General features: G+C 41.4%; 1 protein-coding gene across 3 annotated transcripts in view; it reads right to left on the bottom strand.

Annotated features, from left to right (window-relative positions):
• Positions 1-1,901: 1,901 nt before the first annotated feature.
• fynb (FYN proto-oncogene, Src family tyrosine kinase b) overlaps positions 1,902-24,567 on the bottom strand; it is a 109,144-nt gene continuing 86,478 nt past the window's right edge. Inside the window, exons 8-14 of one of the 3 annotated variants that reach the window (XM_080453137.1) lie at positions 16,842-17,006; positions 15,949-16,104; positions 12,300-12,479; positions 10,849-10,925; positions 9,864-10,017; positions 9,049-9,180; positions 1,902-5,569 (exon numbers count right to left, since the gene is read on the bottom strand). In XM_080453137.1, the coding sequence (XP_080309263.1) occupies positions 5,361-5,569; positions 9,049-9,180; positions 9,864-10,017; positions 10,849-10,925; positions 12,300-12,479; positions 15,949-16,104; positions 16,842-17,006 (1,073 nt within the window). In that variant the 3' untranslated portion in view covers positions 1,902-5,360. The remainder of the gene's footprint in view (positions 5,570-9,048; positions 9,181-9,863; positions 10,018-10,848; positions 10,926-12,299; positions 12,480-15,948; positions 16,105-16,841; positions 17,007-24,567) is intronic. The other 2 variants (XM_080453135.1, XM_080453136.1) reach the window with 2 other exon arrangements.

The raw sequence follows: 24,567 nt of genomic DNA, 5'->3' as shown, positions 1-24,567 counted from the left end.
CCGCCTTTTACCATCAGGACGACGCTACAAAGTACCAATGTTGCAGGCCAGGGCTTCACGATCATTTGTCCCCACAAGTATAGGACTTCTGAACAAACAGGCCCTATCTCAGTCCTGTGCATAAAATGGATAATGGGATGCCTCTCAAACTATGACTGATGGTAGCCTATTCTATTTTCCTCTGTGGAGCTGTGTGCTATTGTCAATGTATTGTGTGATCTGTCTATGTATTGTGTATTTATGTGTTATGATTTTTTTGTGTCCTGATGGCTGCTTGGTGCAAAATTAATTTCCGCAAGGACAAATAAAGTATCTATCATCTATCATCTATCAATGTACAATCTATCATCACCAGTATATACAATATGAACACACATCTATCTACTATGAATGGATATATGATGTGCTATACAGACTATTTACAGTAGATATGAGGCTGATATAAGTCAGCCGGCCTACAACAGTGGGTATATGGATAATACCCATGTACATGACTGTACTGTATGTACAGTCTAAATTCAGAGATCTCATGACAACAAAGCCTTAATGGACTTTATACCCCACACCTGCATTGATCCAGAATTCAAACAATAAATGGCAAACACCAGCCTGATGGTGTTTCTCATGATTAGAGAAGTGAGCTCTTAACTGTGGAGTCAATGTTTGAATCACAGCTCAGAAAAAACACATATTAGCCCATACCAGCCATTAACAGCTATTGTCAAGGTGCCCTTCAAAAAGGCACTTGACCCCGAAATGCTCCATTCTGAATGTGTTAATGTACAGGAAGCAGTGTATCACAAAGCAAATCTTCCAACAATAAATACATGTTAGAAAAACACAAAGGCACTTCAAAAAGTACGTTGCCCGCTTGAAGCAGGCAGCATTAAAAATAAGTCAAATTCTTCAAGGCTTGCCGAAACCAAAGAAGTTCACTGAGGACACAATTGTTTTAGGGCATCTGCTGTCTCACATGGAGTCCAACTTTGGTGAACGTTGATGTGGGCCGATGGAAAAACTGTTACTTTTCAGGATTCAAATTCAAAAATAGCAAAATGAGCAGATCTACAAGCTCAAAACGCATCGCTTCGCACTGCATTTCGAGCTTGTGGATCTGCTACCTTTGATGCTTTTGTGTGACACTGTAATGATCAAGTAGGGCACTTAATTTACGAAAAAACACACAAAAGGAGATGGGAGGTTTCCGCCCGACAGCAACGAAATGTGAATGCTGCAGGGGGGCGAATCCCTCGAAGAAGAGCACTCTCTGGCTGCATATGGAAAACATGCAATATTATGGGATATCGGCCAGTCCTAGGGCTACCTGGCACTGTGTGGCAGTTTCTCTGCAGGACGAATGTAATGTTGCGACCAGCCATTTAACACCTCCTCAGATGGTGGCTCCAGTTCCAGCATGCTGTGGGACAGGAGGACATGTTGGGGAATCTGCTCCCGTGCGGTTTTACACAGCAAGTGGGACATGCACAAATTAAACTCACATGTACCCTTGCAAGCACATACTGTACATGTATGCATAATATACCAGCGATTCCCAAGCTGTGGGCTGGGGCCCACTGGTGGGCCGTGAGGATATTGCAAGTGGGACCCCAAATAGGCAAAACAGTAACACTTAAATGATAATATAACATCAATATAAAAAAATATTTAAAAAATATATATCTTATTTTTTTTTACCTTTAAAACCTTGAAAATGGGTTTTCATTTTGATACAGATAAATAGGAACTTATAAGCACAGCAGCTTATAAGCCGAATGGCTGCTGTGTTAAGTGGTCAGAATGGTGGACCGCTGATGGGTTGGCCAAACACAGGCATGTGTTAACATACACACATTCATAAGGAGAACTTCTGCAGAAGAAATTGAGGAAATGAGTGTCTTGGAAAGAGTGTAAAATGTTTTATTGTTTTTTAAATTCCAAACGGCAAGTCACCGAAATAACAAAAACGGTAATGTTAAAAAAATGGAAATTAAAGTTATAATAAAGGGAGGTTACCGACACTTAAAAACCATTTAGCCGTACAACTGAAGAAAACGAGTGCTAACCCCTTTAGCATAAGACCATTCAGAACTATAGGATCCAGGGTTGGACTCAATTCACTTTCAACTGAACCGAGTCGGCAATACATTTGAAACTCTTTTGACATATAAAAAAAAAAACAGCTCAGTAACTTTTTACTTTAAGATGGCCATCCTGCAGTGTATTTATATATATGCATTATGGAATAGTATGGGTAAAGCCTATGTAAAAGGATTAACAAGTGCACAATAACGCAATACTGGCCCTTATGATGAATATGATGTGACATGAAATGGGCTCAGAACACAATGCCATTTTCAGGAAGTACTAACAGCTTCGTGTACAGTAGTTACTACATTGTAGTATGTACACTAGCGAGTACAATACCGAGTACATTGTCTTATGTACTCTTCCATAGGTTAAAGCACAGGCTAATGCACTGCAATATGGCCCTTGTAATGTAAAAACCTCATCAGAATGTTCCTCTATCGAGTCAATGGAGCAATAGTGGAGATTGAAGGTCCCATCATCATTACGTGAATGGAGGGCTTAGATTACATTTAGAATCGAGGAGACTGTGAAAGTGCATTGACCCCAAACCACCCCTGGAGTTACAGTTACACGCAACTCTTTAAAGATCTATTACTTAATAATAAAAGGTTAAATAAAAACATACTCTGTAAAAACTCGAGAATCAAAATACTTATTATAGAATAATAGCCTTGTCAGTAAAACATAAAAAATTAGAATTAAGCTTGAAAAATTGAGAGAGGTTCAGTAAGGTATAAGAAGGCAGGGATGCTGTGCCCACTGGCTCAGTGTGTGTGTGTGTGTGTGTGTGTGTGTGTGTGTGTGTGTGTGTGTGTGTGTGTGTGTGTGTGTGTGTGTGTGTGTGTGCATGCATGTACTGTATGTGTGTATGTAATGTATACAGTATGAGTTTCTTTAGGAGTGCATATGCTACAGAATATGCACTCATAAGAATGTGTGCACATTCATGTATGATGTCTGTCTGTTTGTACACAATGCAGTTGTGCCTGGGGGTTTGAAAGGTGTACTGTATGCACTATGCCTTTATGTGTAAATCTGTGCATAATGAATTATGTGTGCTGAGGTGCATAAGACAGGTTCAAAGGTCATTATCCACAGAGCGACATACTTCATTCCTTCACGGCTACACAATGAAGGTTAAAACCAGGATGAGTTGATGAGATGCTCTTAGAACAGCGGTTCTCAAAATGTTCAATTTCAAAGAACCCCCAGTTTGGTGTGCATTTGGCCACGGACCCCCATAACTCTGAGAGAGTACAAATGGAACCAAATGGACACGTACAGTAAGTGTCCATTTGGTTCCATGTGTCCATTTGGTTCCATTTGTACTCTCTCAGATTTACAGACCATTTTGGTTCCTAAATATGAATCCTTTAGCTGGACCCCTGGGGGGGTCCCCGGACCCCACTTTGAGAACCAGCGTCTTAGATATAACTGCTATAATGAAACCTGGTATGCCAACGTCAGTTAAGACAATATATTATCTTCTTAAATTAAACTGCAAGGTCCTGCTGAAACATACTGAAACAATACTGTGTGGGAGGACATTATCTTGCCTTTTTCTCTTTTTTTTCCAATGCTTTAAAACCTTTTAGCAAAGATACTAGGATAGATATGTTTAAAAATATTATTCTTAACAGGTTTGGCTGTAATTCATCTCTTGAAAAAGGTAACATACATAAAATCAACCTTTTTCTTCCAGACTGTAGTAGTCTATAAACATCTAGAACTGTAGAGAAATGCCTTTTTCCATTTGAAGAGAAGCATAACAAAAGCTGTGTTCGGGAGAGGTGGAATACTTACCTGAAGAGGTCTTTGCTCTCTTTTAATGGGAAAAAACAGAACGAAAAAAGTCGAAGAATACAGTCCACCCATGGTGCATGAAATTAGAGAGGAATGGCTGCCGTGTTAATAATGGTCAATGAGCTTGGGGTGAATTTGTTTTTCTTATAAAAAACTAGGAAACATAAACCAAAAAATATATATAGAGGCTCCCAATTAAATCTCTAGAAATTAATAAAACTATAATACAATAACGAGTTGCCCGTGCCCATTACAATGCAGGTGCACTTCTGCAATGGCCCTTCTCATTCATTCACTTTATCATATAACCATCCTTACCTTCATCATCATCATTATTATTATTATTATCATTATTTGTGTGCAGGAAAAAAGAATAAGACAAAAAAAAAATCTTTTAACAAAAGCAAACAAACGGACAATACAAAATAAAACAAAAATCAATGGACTTTTCTTATTTACATTGACTACAGGCATTTCATTGCATTATCACAACCTCCAATCAACTGACCCCAAACCTCTCGGTCCCTCGCACTGTTCCAACCCAAACCGGTTCGGTCCGGTCCTCGACGGCCACTCGGCGCGTTCTCTCAGTCTGTGTCGGGATTGGCCACGGCGAGTTGGAGGGTTTGCTTGGGGGTTGAATGGGAGAGGAGAACTCAAAATGCTCGTGTTGAGCCGAAGAAGCTGTACAGTTCCTTAACCCATTAAGACCGGGAACGCATCTGTGTGACCACTTTAACCATTATTTTATAACTTTGGCTATTCAAAAATAGCAGATGTACAAGCTCATAGCACGGCACTCGGTGCCGCGCTATGTGCTTGTAGATCTGCTATTTTTGAAAAATCGTGAAGATTTGTGCAAATCTTTGAATATATATATTTCTTAAAGCGATTTCTTTTACTAAAATCTTTGCTTCTGGGGGTCCCTGGAACAACATATTTTGAGATGGGGGTCCGCGGCAAAATACATATCATCAGAGTCCTTGACATGAAACAGTTTGAGAACCACTGATTATAGCAAACACAAGTTTTTTCAAAAAAATAATAGGATTTAGAAGACATTTGTAGAATCCCCCAGAAGCAAAGATTTGAGTTACAAAATGTTCGCTTTGAAAAATATATATATTCAAAGATTTGCACAAAGTTTCAAGATTTTTCAAAAAAATTGCAGATCAAAATAGCAGATCGGCACTCGGTGCCGCGCTATGAGCTTGTAGATCTGCTATTTTTGAATAGCCAAAGAAATCTGAAAAACGACACACAGATGCGTTCCCGGTCTTAACGGGCTAAAGGGGAGAGGAGGCTATAAACAGCCGGGCTGGGGAAGGCTCCAGACTTCACACAGCTCTGGGTTGGTTTTACTTTATTTTTTGATTTGTTTTAAGCCAGTCCTTGTTCCCAGCTCGAACTGTATAGCCAGGGCATATAGTTATGGCCCCCAACTAGCCACACCCAAGGTTTTCTTTTGTTTAGAGGTTGTCTCCGGGCTGGTATTGAGGTTCAGTTGCGGTGAAGTAGTCCTCCAAGAAGGCCTGAAGGTACTCGAAGGTGGGCCTCTCCTCCGCGTCCTTCTTCCAGCACTGCAACATCAGCTCGTGCATCGAGATGGGACAGTCCTGAGGGCACGGCATCCTGTAGCCGCGCTCCACCTGCTCCAGAACCTCACGGTTGTTCATGCCTGATGATGACGCACAGAAACACACAGGCACACGCACACGCACACACACACACACACACACACACACACACACACACACACACACACACACACACACACACACACACACAAACACACACACACACACACACACACACGTCACGTCAGTGGTGCAAAGTAACTAAGTACATGTACTCAAGTACTGTACTTAAGTACAATTTTGAGGTATTTGTACTTTACTTGAGTATTTCCAATACTTTTACTTCTACTCCACTACATCTCAGAGGAAAATATTGTACTTTTACGCTACAATTATATGAAAACTTTAGTCACTAGCTACTTTGTAGATTTGGATTATTATTACAAAACACACTAAACACTTCCGCCATATATATATTTCGGCCAATTGAAAATAGCAGACTGCAAGCTCACAATGCGTCACAATGCGACACATTGTGAGCTTGTAGATCGGCTATTTTCAAATTTTGAACTTGTGAAATAGGACATTCACAATGAGTGCTTTTACTTTTTGTACTGTAAGTACATTTTGATACCAATACTTTGTACTTTTACTTAAGTGCATTTTGAATTCCGGACTTTTACTTGTAACAGAGCATGTCTACATTGCAGTATTGATACTTTTACTTAAGTAAAGAATGTTAGTACTTTTACCACCACTGCACACAGTAGACATGAAGTGCTGAGTAAGTGCTACAGGGGGCCTTAAAACTAAACCAGCCTGACACTTCCTCCTCAAGAGAATAAATGTTTTGACTCTGTGGCGACGACCTTCAATACATCAGAGCCTTTTACCCCTCACCATCGTTTAATTACAAGAAAGTGTAATTGAGAGGGGGATGATGTCGCTAAACCCAGACAGCCATCGAGTCGCTCGTCTGAAACACACAAACAAACAAGAAGTGTCTCCCGTACCACTGAGGACCCCGTGAAGGCCTCAGGAGAGCGGCGGAGACATCTGGTTGTTTGTTAACCTCGCTCACCTTCCCTCCCTCACACCCGCCCCCAGCCCACCCAGACCCATCTGGACAAACACGTCCCCCCGGCCTGAGCTCATCAGCTGAGAACACTGACTTTCCCCGAGCACATCTCTCTCTAGCTCTCTCTCTCTCTCTAACTCTGTCTGTCTGTCTGTCTGTCTGACTCTCTCTTTCTCACCCTCTCTCCATCTCTTTTTGTTTTCTCAATCTCTTTCTCTCTATTGCTCTCTCTCTCGGTCTCTAACTCTCTCTTTCTCACTCTCTCTCTCTCTCTCTCTCTCCACATCTCTTTTTGTTTTCTCAATCTCTCTCTCTCCATCTCTTTCTGTTTTCTCAATCTCTCTCTCTCCATCTCTTTCTGTTTTCTAAATCTCTCTCTCCATCTCTTTCTGTTTTCTCTCTCTCTCTCTCTCTCTCTCTCTCTCTCTGACAAGTTGTCCCCTCAGGCAGGCTGCGGATTAGAGGTTATCTAAGACGCTGGCAGGGAGATAGAGGTTAAACCGACCGCTGAAAGGCGTTTTACTTAACAGCAGGAGCTGTCTGTTGTCATAACAAAAGCTTGAATTTGGTACTAAGCACCACGGTACCAGTGTTAAAGGGGGGGGGGGGTATTTTTTGGGCTCCCCAGTGTCTCTTGTACCCCAAAACATTTTTTTTTTTTAACATTCAGTCATTCATTCTCATTTCAGAGATTTTCAGAATGGGCGTGTCTGAACAGGCCATTTCAGAATGGCAATGCAAGTGACATCACTTGCCTTGCCATTGCATTGATGATGGCCAGACAGAATTGCTCAGTAGCCCCCCCCTGCCCAAAAGGACGTTTTGGTATTGCAGCTGAAAGTGCTGTATAAGCCAGAGACAATTGACTTGGGATGAGTATATCTGAGTGATGATTTAGGCTCAAACCTTTTGAAAAAGGTTTGAGGGACATACACCATATGATATTAAATATCAAATATTTTTTTTAAATTCATGGTGTAGATCCTTTAAATATAAGAGAGAGGTTTGTCTCCAGAGCATAACATATTACTGCTGATACAGTATACTCAGTACATAAATACATATTATTTACATATGCCCTGTTTCTTTTTTTAACGATGATATTTATGCCTATATTTATATCTGCAAATGGTTCATAGTTGTACCCTATGCTAATCCAATCAGTCCAAGTGCAAGTCTTTAAGTGAATTTATAGGCAGTTTTTATTGGTGACAGAATACACACGATACCTATGCTATACGGATGGCTGTCATTTATATTGATCCTAGTTTAATTAGTGTTGGCTACCACTTATTCTGTACTCATTCTCTACTCTTACCTGTACCATTGTTTCATCCTTACTGTGGCGCTGCTATGACAACTGAATCTATTTCCCTTGGGATCAACATATCTATCTATCTATCTATCTATCTATCTATCTATCTATCTATCTATCTATCTATCGTTTTATCAATCTTTGTTTAAGGGAATTCTTCTCTGTAATAAAACATGCTTTATTTCCAATTTAGAGTCCACTAGAAGTCTTCTATCTTTCCAAAGCCTCTGTAATGTGTTGTTATCTATTAACATGCATCAATTTTGTGTATTTTCATAACTGTAATCCTAATAAATGTTAACTGGACAACCCCTAAACAAAATTAAACCAACCACAGCCTCTGGGTCCTGAAGAAGCTGAGTTGAACTCAGATCAAATGGAGCCAAAAGAATTGAGCTGCACAAACCCTGCATTGAATGACAACTTCCTGTTCCGTGGTCCGTAAGACCCCAACCTTGAACCCTTAATACAAGAGAGCTTTCTCCTTATCACAAGGCTTTATCAAAGCAATCCCTCTCCTGAGCCGCTCCAGTTGAAAGCTATACAGTACGCCACACTCAGTCCCTTACTGCCCTCTTACAGAAAAAGGAAAAGAGTGCTTGTTCATGTATCTTTATTGGGAGAGTGTAATGACAATGGTAGGGTCACAACAACATAGGGGAAGCAAGGAATACATTTTTAAGGCATTTTAAAAATATATATTTTATTTTAGATTATTTTAGTTTTTCCATTTTCTTTTTTAATGCAATGCACTTTTTCCCCCCTTGTTTGCTTCCTTCTAGTCTATGATTCGTGTTTTTCTTATCTCTGTAAAGCACATTGAGCTGCATGTTTTGTATGAAAGGCGCTATACAGTAAATATTAAGTTTATTATGTTATTATGAAGGCTCTTTGACTGTGAGCCGCTTGCGAAACAAGTCATTTAACTACTATGCCACTAATTGACACCCACTAATCACTAAATGATTGATAGTATAAATGGACAATTACCTATCTGTAACTTTGAGAGTGGACAAATGGAAGCAAATGGACCCTTATGGGTCCATTTGCTTCCATTTGTCCACTCTCAGAGTTTTGAGGGTCCGTGGCCTAATAATGCATAGCAAACTGGGTATCCTTGAAATTAAAACGTCCAACTACTGCTGCAGCAAATACCCCAAAAGAACAACAACAACAACCCTCCTCACCTGGGTAAGGAACCCGGCCCTTGGTGACGAGCTCCGTCAGCAGGATTCCAAACGACCACACGTCTGACTTAATGGTGAACTTCCCGTACAGCGCTGCCTCCGGGGCCGTCCACTTGATGGGGAACTTTGCACCTACAGACAGATGCGGTGAGGAAAAAAGGACACAGTTAAAAGAGATATATTTTGTTGGCTTAAAAAAAGAAACGTCATGCTCCCTGAAACCAATTTCTACAAGCCTGTTATCTGGGAGTTTGAGTATTTAGCATTAGCTAAATACTGGATAAGAGCTGTGCCGGACCTTAACCCTGACCATAAGCACACCAAACCCATATCTACACTTATCCACTTAACCCTAACCATCTCCAATGTCTGAACACAACACACATTTTAAATATATATCTACATTTAAACATGTGTAACATAATGCCTAAACCATTTTAACATCTGAATTTATTTCTACACAAAATTAATTTAGGAAAAAACATAAACAAGTATAAATATGGAGATACAAGTTTTCTGCCTGATAGAGACGACACTCTCTCTCTCTGGAGCAGGAAATGTCTATCTACCTCTGGTTAAATACAGTAACAGTGAGTATGTTTGGGACTGACCTCTGATTGCGATTTCACTGTCAACCATTTGGTATACATTTTGTCTGGGTGTGTTGTACATTGTGTGTGTGTGTGTGTGTGTGTGTGTGTGTGTGTGTGTGTGTGTGTGTGTGTGTGTGTGTGTGTGTGTGTGTGTGTGTGTGTGTGTGTGTGTGTGTGTGTGTGTGTGTGAGTGTGTGTATGTGTGTGGGGGGGGGCCTTCACCTTGCCGAGCTGTGTATTCATTGTCTTCGATCAGCCTGGCCAGCCCAAAGTCGGCGATCTTACACACCAGGTTGTCCCCGACCAGGATGTTAGCTGAACGCAGGTCTCTATGGATGTAGTTCATCCGCTCAATGTACGCCATACCTGCTGCCACCTGGAATACACACAGTAAAATGTTTTGACACATAGACACTTCGACACACAGACTGGGCGAGCCGAGGGCCTAATCAGTGACCTTCCGATTCTCAGACGACCTCTCTACCCACTAAGTAAAGCTACAGTCGCCACGTGAGCCATCATGACCCTGTCTGACCGGTTTCTGACCCTCCTCTCCGTTGAGAAAAGCTTAGCTCAGTTATTTTTTCGGCCGCCAGCTCTAAAGGCATTTGCAGGGAAAGGGAAAGGAACAAGGGTAAGATTATTAGGAAGGAAGGTATGGTTCATGGAAGAAAACATGTTTAAGACAGCTCCCTCAACCCTTCAAATCTACCTATTCAAATTGTGTTATTCAAATTGGTCATGTATGTTTTAAAACATAAGTATGTCGTTTCGTTTGCCAAAACAATTTGGGGTAATATATATATATATATAAAATATAATATTATATATATAATATTCAGCAAAAATCCATGTCGCGAATGCATGTTGCTATAGGCTACTGTATGTGTTCTGTGCTGCTACACAGTAAAGTCCTTTGTAATAATTTAACTCTGAAGAGTGTACCAAATGGACCAATCCACCGGCACGGGAAGCATTTCTGTCTTCTGTAGTGAGAGTGGACAAATGGAAAGCTAATAATGGTTGTTTTTGATCAGCTCAATCGATCACCTCAATAGCCCAATCTGATCACCTGGTAGATCAATAAGAGGTGGTTGCCCACCACTGTTCGACATGGCGATGTGTTGGCTGTGTTAAGGTGTATACAAGTTAGTTACTTCCCCTGGAAAAGATTGTCCAAATTACGTTACGTCCCGTCAAATTATACCTGAGCAGCCATGTCCACCAGGTTGGGTAGTTTTAGACCACGACCTTCTCCATCCTTCAAGAACTCCAGGAGGCTTCCTGAAAAAACACACACACACACACACACACACACACACACACACACACACACACACACACACACACACACACACACACACACACACACACGTCTAATGTCAGTCCATGTATAATTATAGCTCTTTGTATGCATCTCCATTTTTTACAGCAACAGTAAACTACTGTTGACATGTAGCTCCGCTTCAGACAGCAATGGTTTGTAATCTTATTATCTTCATCCTCTTATTAAATAATCAAAAAGCACACGAAACGATCTCATAAACAGTCATTTGAGAGACACAGTAGTGTTTTACTTCTTCATCTTCACATTGTAGTTGACAGACTGCGGTTGTCGCAGTGCCACAGTGCAGCACAGTACTCACACACTGCCCACAAACACTTGTACATGTATGATATTTGACTCTTTCCGAGACGCATTCCTGGCTTCGAGTTGACACGCTGCCCTAGATGTGGGACGCCAAGAGCATGCCAACTGCACAGCCATGCACATCAGTTTCCATTCTTGTTTTCTCTGTGTGTTTAATATGCATCTACAGCTCTTTATTGTGGTGTTCCTAAATTCCAGTCCTTGTGGGAAGACTGTTTTTATATGCCTTAATTACTGCCACTTTGTAGAAGAAAAAACCCCATCATACCAGAACAGTTTAATGAGTGAAATGGAATCAATCCACTGTTGTCTAACCACTCTTAAGCCCTATTTTATCCTTCGGCAATTCGAAATAGCCCGATCTGAGTGCTGTAGATCTGCTATTTTTTAAATGTATCTGTCCTGTGTTTCATACTGCTGCCATGACAACTGAATTTCCCTCACGGGATCCATAAAGGTCTATCTATCTACTGTATGCGTATGTGTGTGTTGCCAGTGTCCAAGTGTTCCCTCATGCGTGACTATACGTTTGCACATATGTTTGTCTGCCGATATACATAATGTATGCATAATGTACAGTGTACGTACTGTATGTATATGTTAATAGCATACGCATGTTCACTCATGTGTGCTATTGTGTTAGCATGTATGCTTATCTAGCTGCTTCCATGTACTACATGTGATGATGTAGAGAGGTTTTTGCATATAAAGTACAGTTGGGGTTACCACCCGTCCCGTAAAATACGGAATCGTCCTTTAATTGCCAATTAAATGTTTCCTTGCCTTTAGCTATGGAAGCCAGCGCTGCGCTTGGCATTTAGTCATCCAATACTGATAACAATTCAACCCCATGTCCGCAACTGAAGAGCAAACGCACGCTAAAAGAACAGGCGTGAGTGGGAACCATTATTTCTCCTCATAGAAGGTGGCAATCCTACAGTAAGTACAGTATAGCGTGTGTGTGTGTGTGTGTGTGTGTGTGTGTGTGTGTATGTGGGCTCATCTACCTTGGCCCATGTACTCAGTGACAATGTAGATGGGTTCCTCTGACACGACGGCGTACAGCTGCACCAACTTGTCGTGGCGGAGCTTCTTCATGATCTGAGCTTCTTCCAGAAAGGACTCGGGGGACATGGTGCCCGGCTTCAGAGTTTTGACCGCCACCTTCGTGGTGCCATTCCACGTTCCTACGCACGCGCACACGCACACGCACGCGCACACGCACACACACACACACACACACACACACATGCGCACACACACAAGCACGCACGCAAGCAAGCACACACACAGAACATTATTATGCTAGCTTCAGTAAAACAAGCCACCACTCCACCCTGTATTAAGATTTTATCATTTCAAAGCAAGACCCAGTCTGACAGGGGGGTATTGTGATCACAATTCGCCAAATAAAACACCAAAAGTCTTGCATTGAAAAGATAGTGAGACAGACATCAACAAACAGGGATGACGACAGAGGAGTCAGCTTGCCTTTAATTCACATCTAGGAGGGCCGTCCTAAAGGATAATTAAATGGGTACGAGATTTACGGGGCGGACCTTGATTTGAAATCGCTTTCACACAAAAAAAAGAAAAACACACACTCCCAGCAGGAGGGAGAGAGGGATAGCTGCAGGGCTTTTAAAAGCCCTCTATATACCAACATGGGAGCAGATAATCCATTGTAGGATGATTATCAAAAGCAATAGCACTCATAAGCTCCTCAGCGGTGGGGCGCCAGTTAAGCCTGATTTATACTCAGGTTGCGGCGCCTGAAATAGTCTACAAGCTCGCAATGCGTCGCATTACAATGTTTTAGCAAGCTTGTAGATCTGCTATTTTCGGCAGGGGACACCGGCGGTGCGCGACCAAGTTTAAATGAAGCGTTGCTGCAAACACATCAGGGCTGCGCCGGTTCTGTCTATTGTGTCAGTGCAGGCGTACTAATACACCAATCACTGTAATCACTGCGGTACAGTAGCACTTAACGTAGCTCACTCTGTGATGCACAATGACGGACAGAGCAACAATCTACAGTATACACGGTGACCTAAAGGCAAGACAGACTCCACTCCATATATCTCCCTTGATATATTACAGGTTACGGACGGAGGCAATGAAGGGAGCTTCATTGAAACAGTGAAGTTTGGGTGATGACAAGTGGGTGGATGACTCTGGGGGTGGGAGTGGGTGTTTTGATTTGAAACTGCCCCTCATAAATCCAATTATTGGCACAGCTGTGCGGCCATTTTGGGGTTTCTGGACATAACTACAGTATGGTGTGTGGACTACTAGTACTGGCTATGGGATGCAGCCCCCATGCTGGGCTGTGAGGTAATAGGATCCCATAGGACAGGGTGCCACATGGGGTGGGGGGAGAAATCTCGGGTCCAGCAGTAATGAGACGAATCAGCAGAAATGGAGCACAGCGTAACTCCCACTGAGTCTCGTTTGAAACCCTGTTTCTGGACGTCGGGGTGCGGGGCGCACCAGGGGTCCAAATTAACCTTTACAGGTCTGAAACTCTGAGAGTGTACGAATGGAACCAAATGGACACCGTAAGGGTCGCACACTCTCAAGAGTGAAATTAAACACTGAGGACTTTACAGTGTAGATTGGGGACCCGGAGATTAAAAAATAAGTATCAAATGAGGGGTCCGTGGCTTAATGCATATCAATGCGGGGGTCCTTGAAATGAAAAAGGTTGAGAATCACTGGTTTAATGATAATTAATGAAATATATATATATATATATATATATATATATATATATATATATATATATATATATATATATATATACTGTATAACTGGGAGGCAACAGAAGCACATTCATTAGAGACAGACAGTAGGACGGTTGAGAGGGGACGCAGTTCTAAGGGAGTCACAGGAGGAGGGAAAGTTCCGCTGGCAGCAAGGTTACTTTGAGGTTCTGGAGTGTCTATTGACAAGTAATGGAACTGGTTTAGCCACTTAAACCCCATATATGGGTAACCGGAGTCCCTCAGGGCTCGATACTAGTATCTTTTTGGTTTCCTGTTATTGTGGGGAAAGCTTTCGCTGACAATAGCCGATCGACAAGCTCACAACGCGACACGCTGCGTCGCGTTGTGTCGATTTGCTATTTTCAGCGAAAGCTTTCCCCCACAATAGGGATGCTGGGGTTTAAGTGGTTAAAGCGTGCGTTATTAAAACGGAGCTTTAGAAAAGAAAAATACGGGATACCAAATCACAACATGAATCCGGGGTAGGAATAATGATAATGTGTGCTTCCATCACCAATTAGAGAAAAACAAAAACAGGGGGGATGTGTTTTTTTGGTTTTTGTTATTGTTTGAAAATTTAAGTACTTGACATTGTTCTACAACAGGGCCTTCCTTACCTGTGTGGAAATATAAGTCATGTTTACCTGGGGGGAAATATAATTCATGTTTTTTCATCTGAAGACAATACCACAAACGGTGTGTTTTTTTCTTCTTCTTTGTCAGTAAAGAAATGCAGGGGGTTAATAAGGACTTACAAAGGAGAATAGAGTCTGCAAACTGGTGATGTGTATGCTGTATTTTTATAGCGCCATCCCCCTACAATGTAGTCCCTGTTGTAATTATCATTATTAATTATATACTGTATATAACAAATAAAAAACACTTCATACATGATGTCCTATACTGTAGCTTGTAACTGTCACTGTTACCTGATATATATATATAATGTATTGGTCTTGGGATACTTTAAATGTTAATGTTTATTGCCATTTGGATTCAGGGATTGGTGCACACTGTTTATATTTATTTCTATTTTATGCAAAGCCAGCCAATTGATGAGTTGAGTTGACTGGGGTTAGCCTATCAGTGTGTAGACGGTGAACTATATAAACGTATGTGTGTGTATGCCCATTCCCATGTATTTGCCCAGATGAAGATCTGAATTGATCGAAACGTTGACGACACAATATAAAGACAGCGGAGCCTTTTCAGCATTGCCAGTGTGCAGGCTCTATTCTCTTTTGTCATTTGCTTGTCTTGCACCTGGGCCACGGATGAACGTGCACCTTCCTCATGCGTTAATAAGGACTTAACAGGGTAAACATAGCATACATTTTCCTGGACAGTGTTATCTAAAGCAATTAACCACCTTAAAGGAGTAGTTCATCCAAAAGATGACTTGTTTTCTATCAATTACACACCCCATGAAGCCTTGAATTCCTGGAGATTTTTTTTTGCTTTTGTCGTATTCCTGAGCCAATATCAACATCAAATTATTATAATTATTATACGTTATAAATTTATTATTATTAAATTAGGAATGTGACAAAAACAAAAAAAGTCTCCATGAATTCAAGTCTCCATGGGGTGTGTAATCGATAGGAAAAAAAGTCATTTTGGGGGTGAACTACCCCTTTAACCATGACGCTCCGAATTTGGGCATGTTATTATGGGCAAAACCTACCAAAAATGTCCCTAAAAAAAGTCTACAAATAAAGCCAAATTAAAAAATAGCGAGGATAGCAGATCTACAAGCTCACAACGTATCACATCGCGACACGTTGTGAGCTTGTAGATCAGCTATTTTCACCATTCGTAGTATGTAGTATATAAAGGGTTTAAAGTGGTTAAGAATGATCAAACTTTGGGTTGAATGGGTGCATTTCCTTACCATACCACACATCGGCAAAACATCCAGCCCCCAGCTTTATTTCCAGCTCTAGAGAGTCTCTGGTGATCTCCCAGGCATCGTGAGTCAGGCCCACGGTGTCAGGGGTGTAGTTCACACACACGCCGGTTAAATTAAAGCACAAACCATCTGCACTCTCTACAGAGAGGGAGGGGGGAGGGAAGGGAAGGGAACACAAGGGTTAACTACCAGGGAGTGGATCATGCAATAGGAGGGAGGTGGAAGGCGGCCATGAATGTACCCACACGAGAGCAGAGTCTCCTGACTCCCAACGCTCGACGTCTTTCTGAAGTGTTTTCCACATGTTTTGGGGAGGGGCTTTACAAAGCCGAATGAGTGTTTATTTGGAAGCGTCCTGAAATTGCACTTCTCTTTTCTTGTTTCTCATAACCCTTGCCTCATACTGTATTTTGAATCAAAGTGTGTCTGGAAGAAAAATGGCTTCCACTCTGGATTTTACAGTGCAGTTTTACGATTAGAAGTCACAAAATGAGAGGTCTTAACCCATTAAGACCTGGGGACGATTCTATATATTTTTTAAATCCTAACAGTTTTTTGAAAATAATGTAAAAAAATATTTTTTCACGATTTAAAAAAAATAGCAGATCTACAAGCTCATAGCGCGGCACTCTGTGCCGCGCTATGAGCTTGTAGATCTGCTATTTTTGAATAGCTAAAGAGTTCTAAAATGACACAGATGCGTTCCAGGTCTTAATGGGTTCAAATGCTTTCATCTCCCTCTCCCCCATTTTCGCCAGATCACATATTTCTATGTTCTGTACGTTCGAATCGTTTTTAAGTCAGGTGTCTGCCGGGCGGGGTCAACGTGGCGGCCTTCCACGCAGCCCTCCACCAGGAGGCGATTGGATCCGTACCCATCCAGACCTCCCCAAACTGCCCGTTCCCCAGACGCTTGATGAGCTGCAGCGACTCCCGCGGGATCTCCCAAACGTCTTTGGTTTTGACAGACAGGTCGGTGAGGCGGGGCATCCCCTTGTGGCAAGGCACCACCAAGCGACAGCAGAGCCCGGCGGCTCGGTCTGCACGCGCCGCACAGCCGAGAGCACACACACACACACGTCACACACACGCACACGTCACAGACACACACGTACACACACACACACACACACACACACACACACACACACACACACACACGCACGCACGCAGGCAGCATAAAGAGATGTAAAGTACATAGTGAGACAGGGAGAACTGAGTTGGCAACACATCTTGGAGGAAAGAAAGTGTAAAGCAGTAGGAAAATTGAAACGCATCAGTGAGTCTAGCCTCGCGTAGCCAGACGATCAGAGTTATCCACCTACCGATACGTCTAGTGACGTCTACATTCAATGTAGGGGCTAGAAAACTTACAACCACTGCTTTAAAAACAAATCATGTCACCGCCCCAATATGAAGGACCACCCTGAAGTCTTTGCACTGCTTCTGCAATGCAGTTAATTTTTTTAATAGTTTCTCAGTACTCAGTTCTAGCCACTGTGTTGAATTTAGATGTCACCAGATGTATTGGTAGGCAGAGATCTCCAATCGTATGACTACGTGAGTCTACAGTAGTAAGCCTATAGAGCGTGCCAACGTGTCGTCACCACGGGGGGCGTGGCATTGGGCGTGTCATTGAGCAATGTTAAGTCAACCTGGTTTTTACCCCTCAAAGATGTCCGCCGCTACCAAAAGACACTTGTTGACGCCCCCTTCAGGAATTTTGGCACGCTCTATTGGTGCAGGCAACATTGCTTACAGGACATGTAAAATGTACTAAAAGGTTAATTAAGTAATTTCTCATTTCTTCCCCTGCCCCTTCCTGGTCTGGAGAGACAGACTGCTCAGGTTACAACACGTTGCTGTCGGGTGGAAACCGTGTATGTCCAAAACTTAATTTACGAAAAAAGACAACGCCACTGGTCATCTTAAAATCACACAGTCAACTCCGAGACTTTCCACAGTTCAAGGGACAGCTTAATATTTAGAATTTTAGTTCTTCTTCACTCTATAAGGTAGGCCTACACATCTTGTGAGATGGTTTCTCCATGTCTTTCAGTTAGCCCCAAAAACTATAGATCACAGCTAGGTTCCAGTGAGGAATTCTGCCCATCTAAATTGACAAAAGTGTATGGCTAGGAAGTAAAACATATCATTTAACTTCAAACGCTCAAGGTATCCCTTTCATGTTAATATTTATCCTTTTCTTTTTCTTTTTTTTACAGTTTTAAATCTAGGCTGATTGCATGTGTTTGTGGTACGGGTGGTGGGGTTGAGAGGATTAAATCGTATCCTGCTGACTAAATACAGGGAAAACCTTGGCTCACGTTACTCATGGTGGAGAAAGGGAAGCTTTAGCGCCAGGTCTGTATGAGGACTATTAGGAGATGACGTCATGGGGCTCGCTTCGGCTAATTGCACGTATGACTCCCATACAGTTTACGATAATGACAGCACTGTAATTGCTAAGAGGGCGGTTGGGCTGTCGATCAGTCCACGGGGGAGAAGTATGTATACAATGGTGGTTAAACATGGAGATGGACCGCAGCCATTTAATGCGCTGTGCGATGCATTAACGGCTTGCTTAGGCTCCTCTTGTCTTGCGAGAGGCCTCTAGCTTTCTCCCATTCTTATCTCGAGCTCCTTTCGTCCTTTCGTCACATTGCATGCAATAACGTGTAATCCAGGTTAAAGGGAGAATTCACCCCTAAAATGTATTTTTGTATCTATTACACAATTTGATGACCGGTGGAGTCTCCGGTAGGAGACTCAAAGAATCTCCATTGAGTCTCCTACCGGAAACTATACCGATCATCAAATTATTGGCTGAGGAATGCGACAAAAACTAAAAAATCTCCATGAATTCAAGGCTTCATGGGGAGTGTAATTGATAGAATATTTTTTGGGTGAACTATCCCTTTAACCTCAGTTTATGCCTAAATTGTAAATAAAGTACTATTATAGACTATTAGAGATATGATGATTGATGTATCTTTCTTAAATAAGCTCATGGATCTTTTTTTTCTTAGGGTTATCCTCTCTCGATCACTTTCATGACATGAAATTGAAGCCTTGCTTCCATCACCAACAGAGGAAGTGGCCGTGTGTGCCCATTATTGATCATGCTGGACGGTGTGTTTCCATCTGTTACTACATACCCCATCGTTGCTGTCGGGCAGAAACCTTGGATCTCCACATTTCAACTGTTGTATATATTTCCGTAAAAGAAATGCCCCTTATAGTTCATCATACAAAAGTAGTGAAAATAGCAGATCGTCTATCTTCACTAATTTACACAATGTTTCCACCCAACAGCGACCCCATCATCCAGCACCCCCCCCCCCCTATCGTCAGTGATAAGGCCCTGGGGGGTGTTTGTACAGGGCAGTAAAGCAGAGATAAAGGCCTGCGTCTCACCCCTGGGAGTGCTCAACCGGTACCTCTGCCATCAACACAACCCCCACTCCCCCCCCCACCCCACCCCGCACCTCATCACTGTCGGGTGGAAACCTTGTATGTACAAAACCGTTACTTTACAGGAAATTAACAAAAAGAACCAGTGGATTCAGTGTAGTTCTTATTTAGTCACAAGTTCTTCTGAACCACTTCTTATACTAGTGTAATTTCTGTTTTCTGTTATTGTGGAGAAAGCTTTCTCTGAAAATAGCAGATCGACAAGCTCACAACTTGTCGATCCTGTCGTTGTGAGCTTGTCGATCTGCCGAGCTTGTCGATCTGCCGTTCGATCTGCATTCGATCGGCTATTTTCAGCTAAAGCTTGCCTTTTCCCACAATACGGATGCTGCATCCCACCAGTGAAACAGACTCAGACTGCCCTTTTCCACCAAATCTCTTCGTCAAAAAGGGCAAATCTACAAGCTCAAAACGCGTCACAACATGTAGATCAGCATTTTTTGGCAAATGTACCCCCCAGAATATGCATGCTGGGGTTCAAGTGGTAAATTATTTTCATTGGTTAAACATTTATAGAATTTGCAGACCACTTTCTCGGCCCTCTCTCTCTCTCTCTCTCTCTCTCTCTCTGTAGGCCTATATGAAATAAACATCAAAAGATGAGATATGGAGATAGAAGGTTTCTGGCCGACTGCGGCGATATGTGATCCTGCAGCTCCAGCTGCTGTGCCGGGGCATCGATACGGCACTCTGTATCACTTACTGCTGGCTGTCATAAAGCATGTCGATAACGCTGGACCGCAGCCACGCAAACAAGCCGACAAAACAATCATAGTTTGGTGCATAAAGGTGTGGCGGCCTGCGTCGTAAAATGATGGATTCTGACGTCCGAGGCTCACTATTATGCTCGGTCGATGCTCAAAAGATGGATCCTTTATCAGTTTGCTTTTTTCTCAAGGTTAGCTATGCAGAGGCGGAAAATGCATAGCGCTGCTGTCGGGTGGAAACCTTGTATCTCCAAAACCGTTATTTATTTATTATTATTCATATTATTTATAAATAAATCAAACATTAACACATTTTTTGATTTCTCATTTGATTACATTTTCTCCATTGTAATTCTTTCACATTATTTATCATAAAATATTTAAAAAATGCAATCAAATGTGTAATAAAGATATGTTAATTTGTGATATATGTGAAATAAATCTACAAGCTCACAACGCATGGTGATCTGCAATTTTCACTACGCTAGGCGGTTACACACCGGCGAATATGCGAATATACGCAAAATTCGGACTTGTTCCGAATAATTAAAAGACGCTTTTTCGCTCCATGTAAGCTTGCATTGACTTTATAAGGTTTAAAAAAAATACGTATTATTCGCATGAAAAAAGTCGCCCCGGTGTGTAAGGACCTTTACAGTATGTAGGGCATTCATTCATGAAAACATTACATAAAAACGTGAAATATGGAGATACGTTTCTGCCCGACAGCAACAATCAGAAATTGATCTTGAGCCGCGTCGCTAGTTGGAAAGTCAGTGAGAAAAGCGAGAGGCGATAAAAAGCCGCAAAGAGTCCTGCTGCAGAGTCAAGGTCATTGGTGAAGCGGTGGACTTCTGTAACGTTATCTGTGAGGGGCAGTAAAGATCACTGGGGACGAGACGGGTTAATGTAGCGTGACATAAACACATACGGGGGGGGGGGGAATCCATAGTGTCAATGTCAGCGCACTTAAACATCCATACGTTAATCTGCCTATTAGAGCATGACAGGGGAAATAGCTAGTCTTCATCAACATGGTGATAAGCAACGTGGTGGATAGTAACTACAGTAAGTACATTACTCAAGTACTGTGCTTTTTTTCAAGTGATTTTTTTTGGTATTTTTTACTTTACTGGAGTATTTACAATTTTCAACACTTTTACTTCTACTCCACTACATCTCAGAGGAAAATATTATACTTTTACTCCACTACAATTATTTGAAAACGTTAGTTACTAGTTACTTTGTAGATTTTGATTATTATTGCAAAACATATGAACCACTTCAGCCTTATATACATTTCGGCCATTTGAAAATAGCAGATCTACAAGCTCACAATGCGTTAACGCATTGTGAGCTTGTAGATCTGCTATTTTCAAAAGATTTTGTATACGTTTTATACATTTGAAAACTTGTGAAATGGGACATTCTGCATAATGAGTACTTTCTACTTTTGGTACTTTAAGTACATTTTGATACCAATACCTTTGTACTTTTACTCAAGTCAATTTTGAATTCCGGACTTTTACTTGTAACAGAGTATTTCTAAATTGCAGTATTGATACTTTTACTTAAGTAAAACATGCGAGTACTTTTTCCACCACTGGTGATAAGAGAGATAGAGAGATGAAAGGAACGCAACCGCCGCCACACTCCTCTTGTGTCCAAAACAAGTAAGAACACATGGAGCTGTCTTCACACATAGATCTCATCTTTCTCTGGGTGAGACGGACAGGGAAGCAGATAGAGAGAGCGAGAGAGGAGGAGGAGGAGGAGGAGGAGGAGGAGGAGGAGGGAAGGAGATAGAGAGAAAGCGAGAGAAGAGGAGGAGAGGAGGAGGGAGTCACCGAAACAGAATAACAATGAGATCAGGTGAGATCAGGTCAAGACACCGCTTTGTCTGATGCTCATTTACCAGCCTCCTCCAAGAGAGATGAGAGATGAGGAAGAGAGAGAGAGAGGGAGGGGCAGAGAGAGACAGAGAAAGAGAAAGAGAGAGAAACGGGGGGAAAGGGAGGGCTGAGAATCAAAGAAAGAACATCAAATAAAAGCAAAAGAGGTGAGGCAGAGGATGAGAGAGGAACGGACAGAGAAAGAAAAGTGAGAGAGAGAGAGAGAGAGAGAGAGAGAGAGAGAGAGAGAGAGAGAGAGAGAGAGAGAGAGAGAGAGAGAGGGCGGAAGTAATGAGGAGGGGGCTTTTAGTTAAAAAAGGAGAGAAGAGAGGGGAATGTACAGGGTGAGAACAAATGAGGACACCGAGCGCTGCCTCATCTGGTGGATATCGACGCCGTCGGGCAGAACCCTTGTATCTCCATATTTTTTGGGTAAATTAACGACCTACTTCGTCGTACAAAAGTGTCGCGAAAATAGCCAATCTACGAGCTCACAACGTCACGATGCCTTGAGAGCTCGTAGATCGGCTATTTTCACAGATTTTGTGCATTTATGAAAGTCAAAGTGAAAGTGGTAAAGAGAGAGAGTTTTCATCAATCTCAAACCAATGAAAAGTATTAACAAGAGTTTGTGACTACCGGTAAATAATAATTACACTGGATCCATTGGAACACTGGACTGTTTTTTTTTTTAACATTTTCTGAAAAGTAACAGTGTTGGACATACAAGCAGTGGTGGAAATTAACGAAGTACATTTACCCAAGTACTGTACTTAAGTACAATTTTGAGGTATTTTTACTTAACTGGAGTATTTCCAATTTTCAATACTTTTACTCCACTACATCTCAGAGGCAAATATTGTACTTTTACTCCACCACAATTATTAGAAAACTTTAGTTACTAGTTACTTTGCATAATATAAATCATTATATTATAAAACATATATTAACCACTTTAGCCCTATTTTATACAAAGATGCGACGCGTTGTGAGCTTGTAGATCTGCTATTTTCAAACATTTTAGTAGTTTTACTCTTGGTACTTTAAAGTACATTTTGATGCCAATACTTTTGTACTTATACAGTAACATTTTGAGCACAGGCCTGTTACTTGTAACAGAGTAGTTTTATATTGTATTGCTACTTTCACTTCAGTAAAATATCCGAGTACTTCTTCCACCACTGCATACAAGGTTTCCACCTGACACTCTCGAGTCAACGTGTCACTGTTGTCGTCATCATCATCATCATCATCATCATCATCATCATTGTCTCCAGAGGACGAGGCGTGCGCTCTCTGTGTTCTCTCTCTCTCTCTCTACAACACAACGCACGGCCCGGAATAACGAGCTCACTACTCCCATCTGGATGAGCTCACTCTGACCCAATGTCTGTCTGTCTCTCTCTCTCTCTGTTTATCTCTCTCCTGACACATCGTTGCTGTCATGAGGAAACCTTGTATGTCCAAAACCATTCCTTTTTTAACTATCATTTAACAAACATTTAAAAAATAGTGAAAATGGCCGATCTAATAAGCATGCGACATGTTGTGAGCTTGTAGATCTGCTAATTTCACTTCTTTTATTTAGGACCTGGAACGCATCTGTGTCACTTTAGATTTCTTTGGCTATTCAAAAATATCAGATATACTTGTATATCTGATATTTTTGAAAAATCGTGAAAAATATTTTTTTATATATTTTTTCCGAAAAACTGTTAGGATTTTGAAAATGTTTAGAAGCGGCCTCAGGTCTTAATGGGTTAATGCGACACTCTTGTATGATGAAGTATGGAGATACAAGGTTGCTGCCCCGATAGCAACAACATTATCTACCACTGAACATGTCCCTCTTCATGAGATACTGCTGCAAGTCTGTCGGCCTGCAGCGATCGTTTGTTTTCTTGACGATTAATTTATCGATTACGTTTTTGATTAATCGAATAACTGAGAAGTTTTTTTAGGTTCTTTTTTTTGTCATTTTATTTTTATTCATCAAAGAAACAACACGAAACGATTCAAATTGATTATTTATAAACAACTAAATCGTTTAGTCTGATTAACCTCTTAAGCCACTTAGCATCGCACTGCGTTTTTTCACTATTTTTGTAAATAGATAAAAATCCCCCCCAAATTGATGATTTTATATTAAAAAAAATTACAATCAATTAAATCGATTAGTTTGATAAACTGTTGCATCCCTATCTTGAACAATACAACGTGGAAACAAATAACAACCTCTTACGTCTGTTAACCAGCTGACAGAAAGAATAATGAATGTTTTTTCACTGTACTCTGTACGTGATGTTGAATGATTAATTGGATTGGCTTAATGCATCTGTCAAACATTTAAATTAAATTAAGACCAGTTTGTGTGTTTACCAAATAACCCTTTTTTAAACCTTTATTTTTAGACAGGTAATCTCATTGAGAGCAGAGCTCTCATTTTCAAGAGAGAGCTGGTTCGGACATCACAAACTATCACACAAAGTTACATCCAGACAGGACAGTTATGTCTGCCTCCATTAGCT

This window comes from Gymnoscopelus braueri (genome assembly GCF_963280865.1).
Source record: "Gymnoscopelus braueri genome assembly, chromosome: 16".
Lineage (NCBI taxonomy): Eukaryota > Metazoa > Chordata > Actinopteri > Myctophiformes > Myctophidae > Gymnoscopelus > Gymnoscopelus braueri.
Note: the sequence above shows the minus strand (reverse complement) of the source record. Positions and strands in the feature narration are given on the sequence as shown.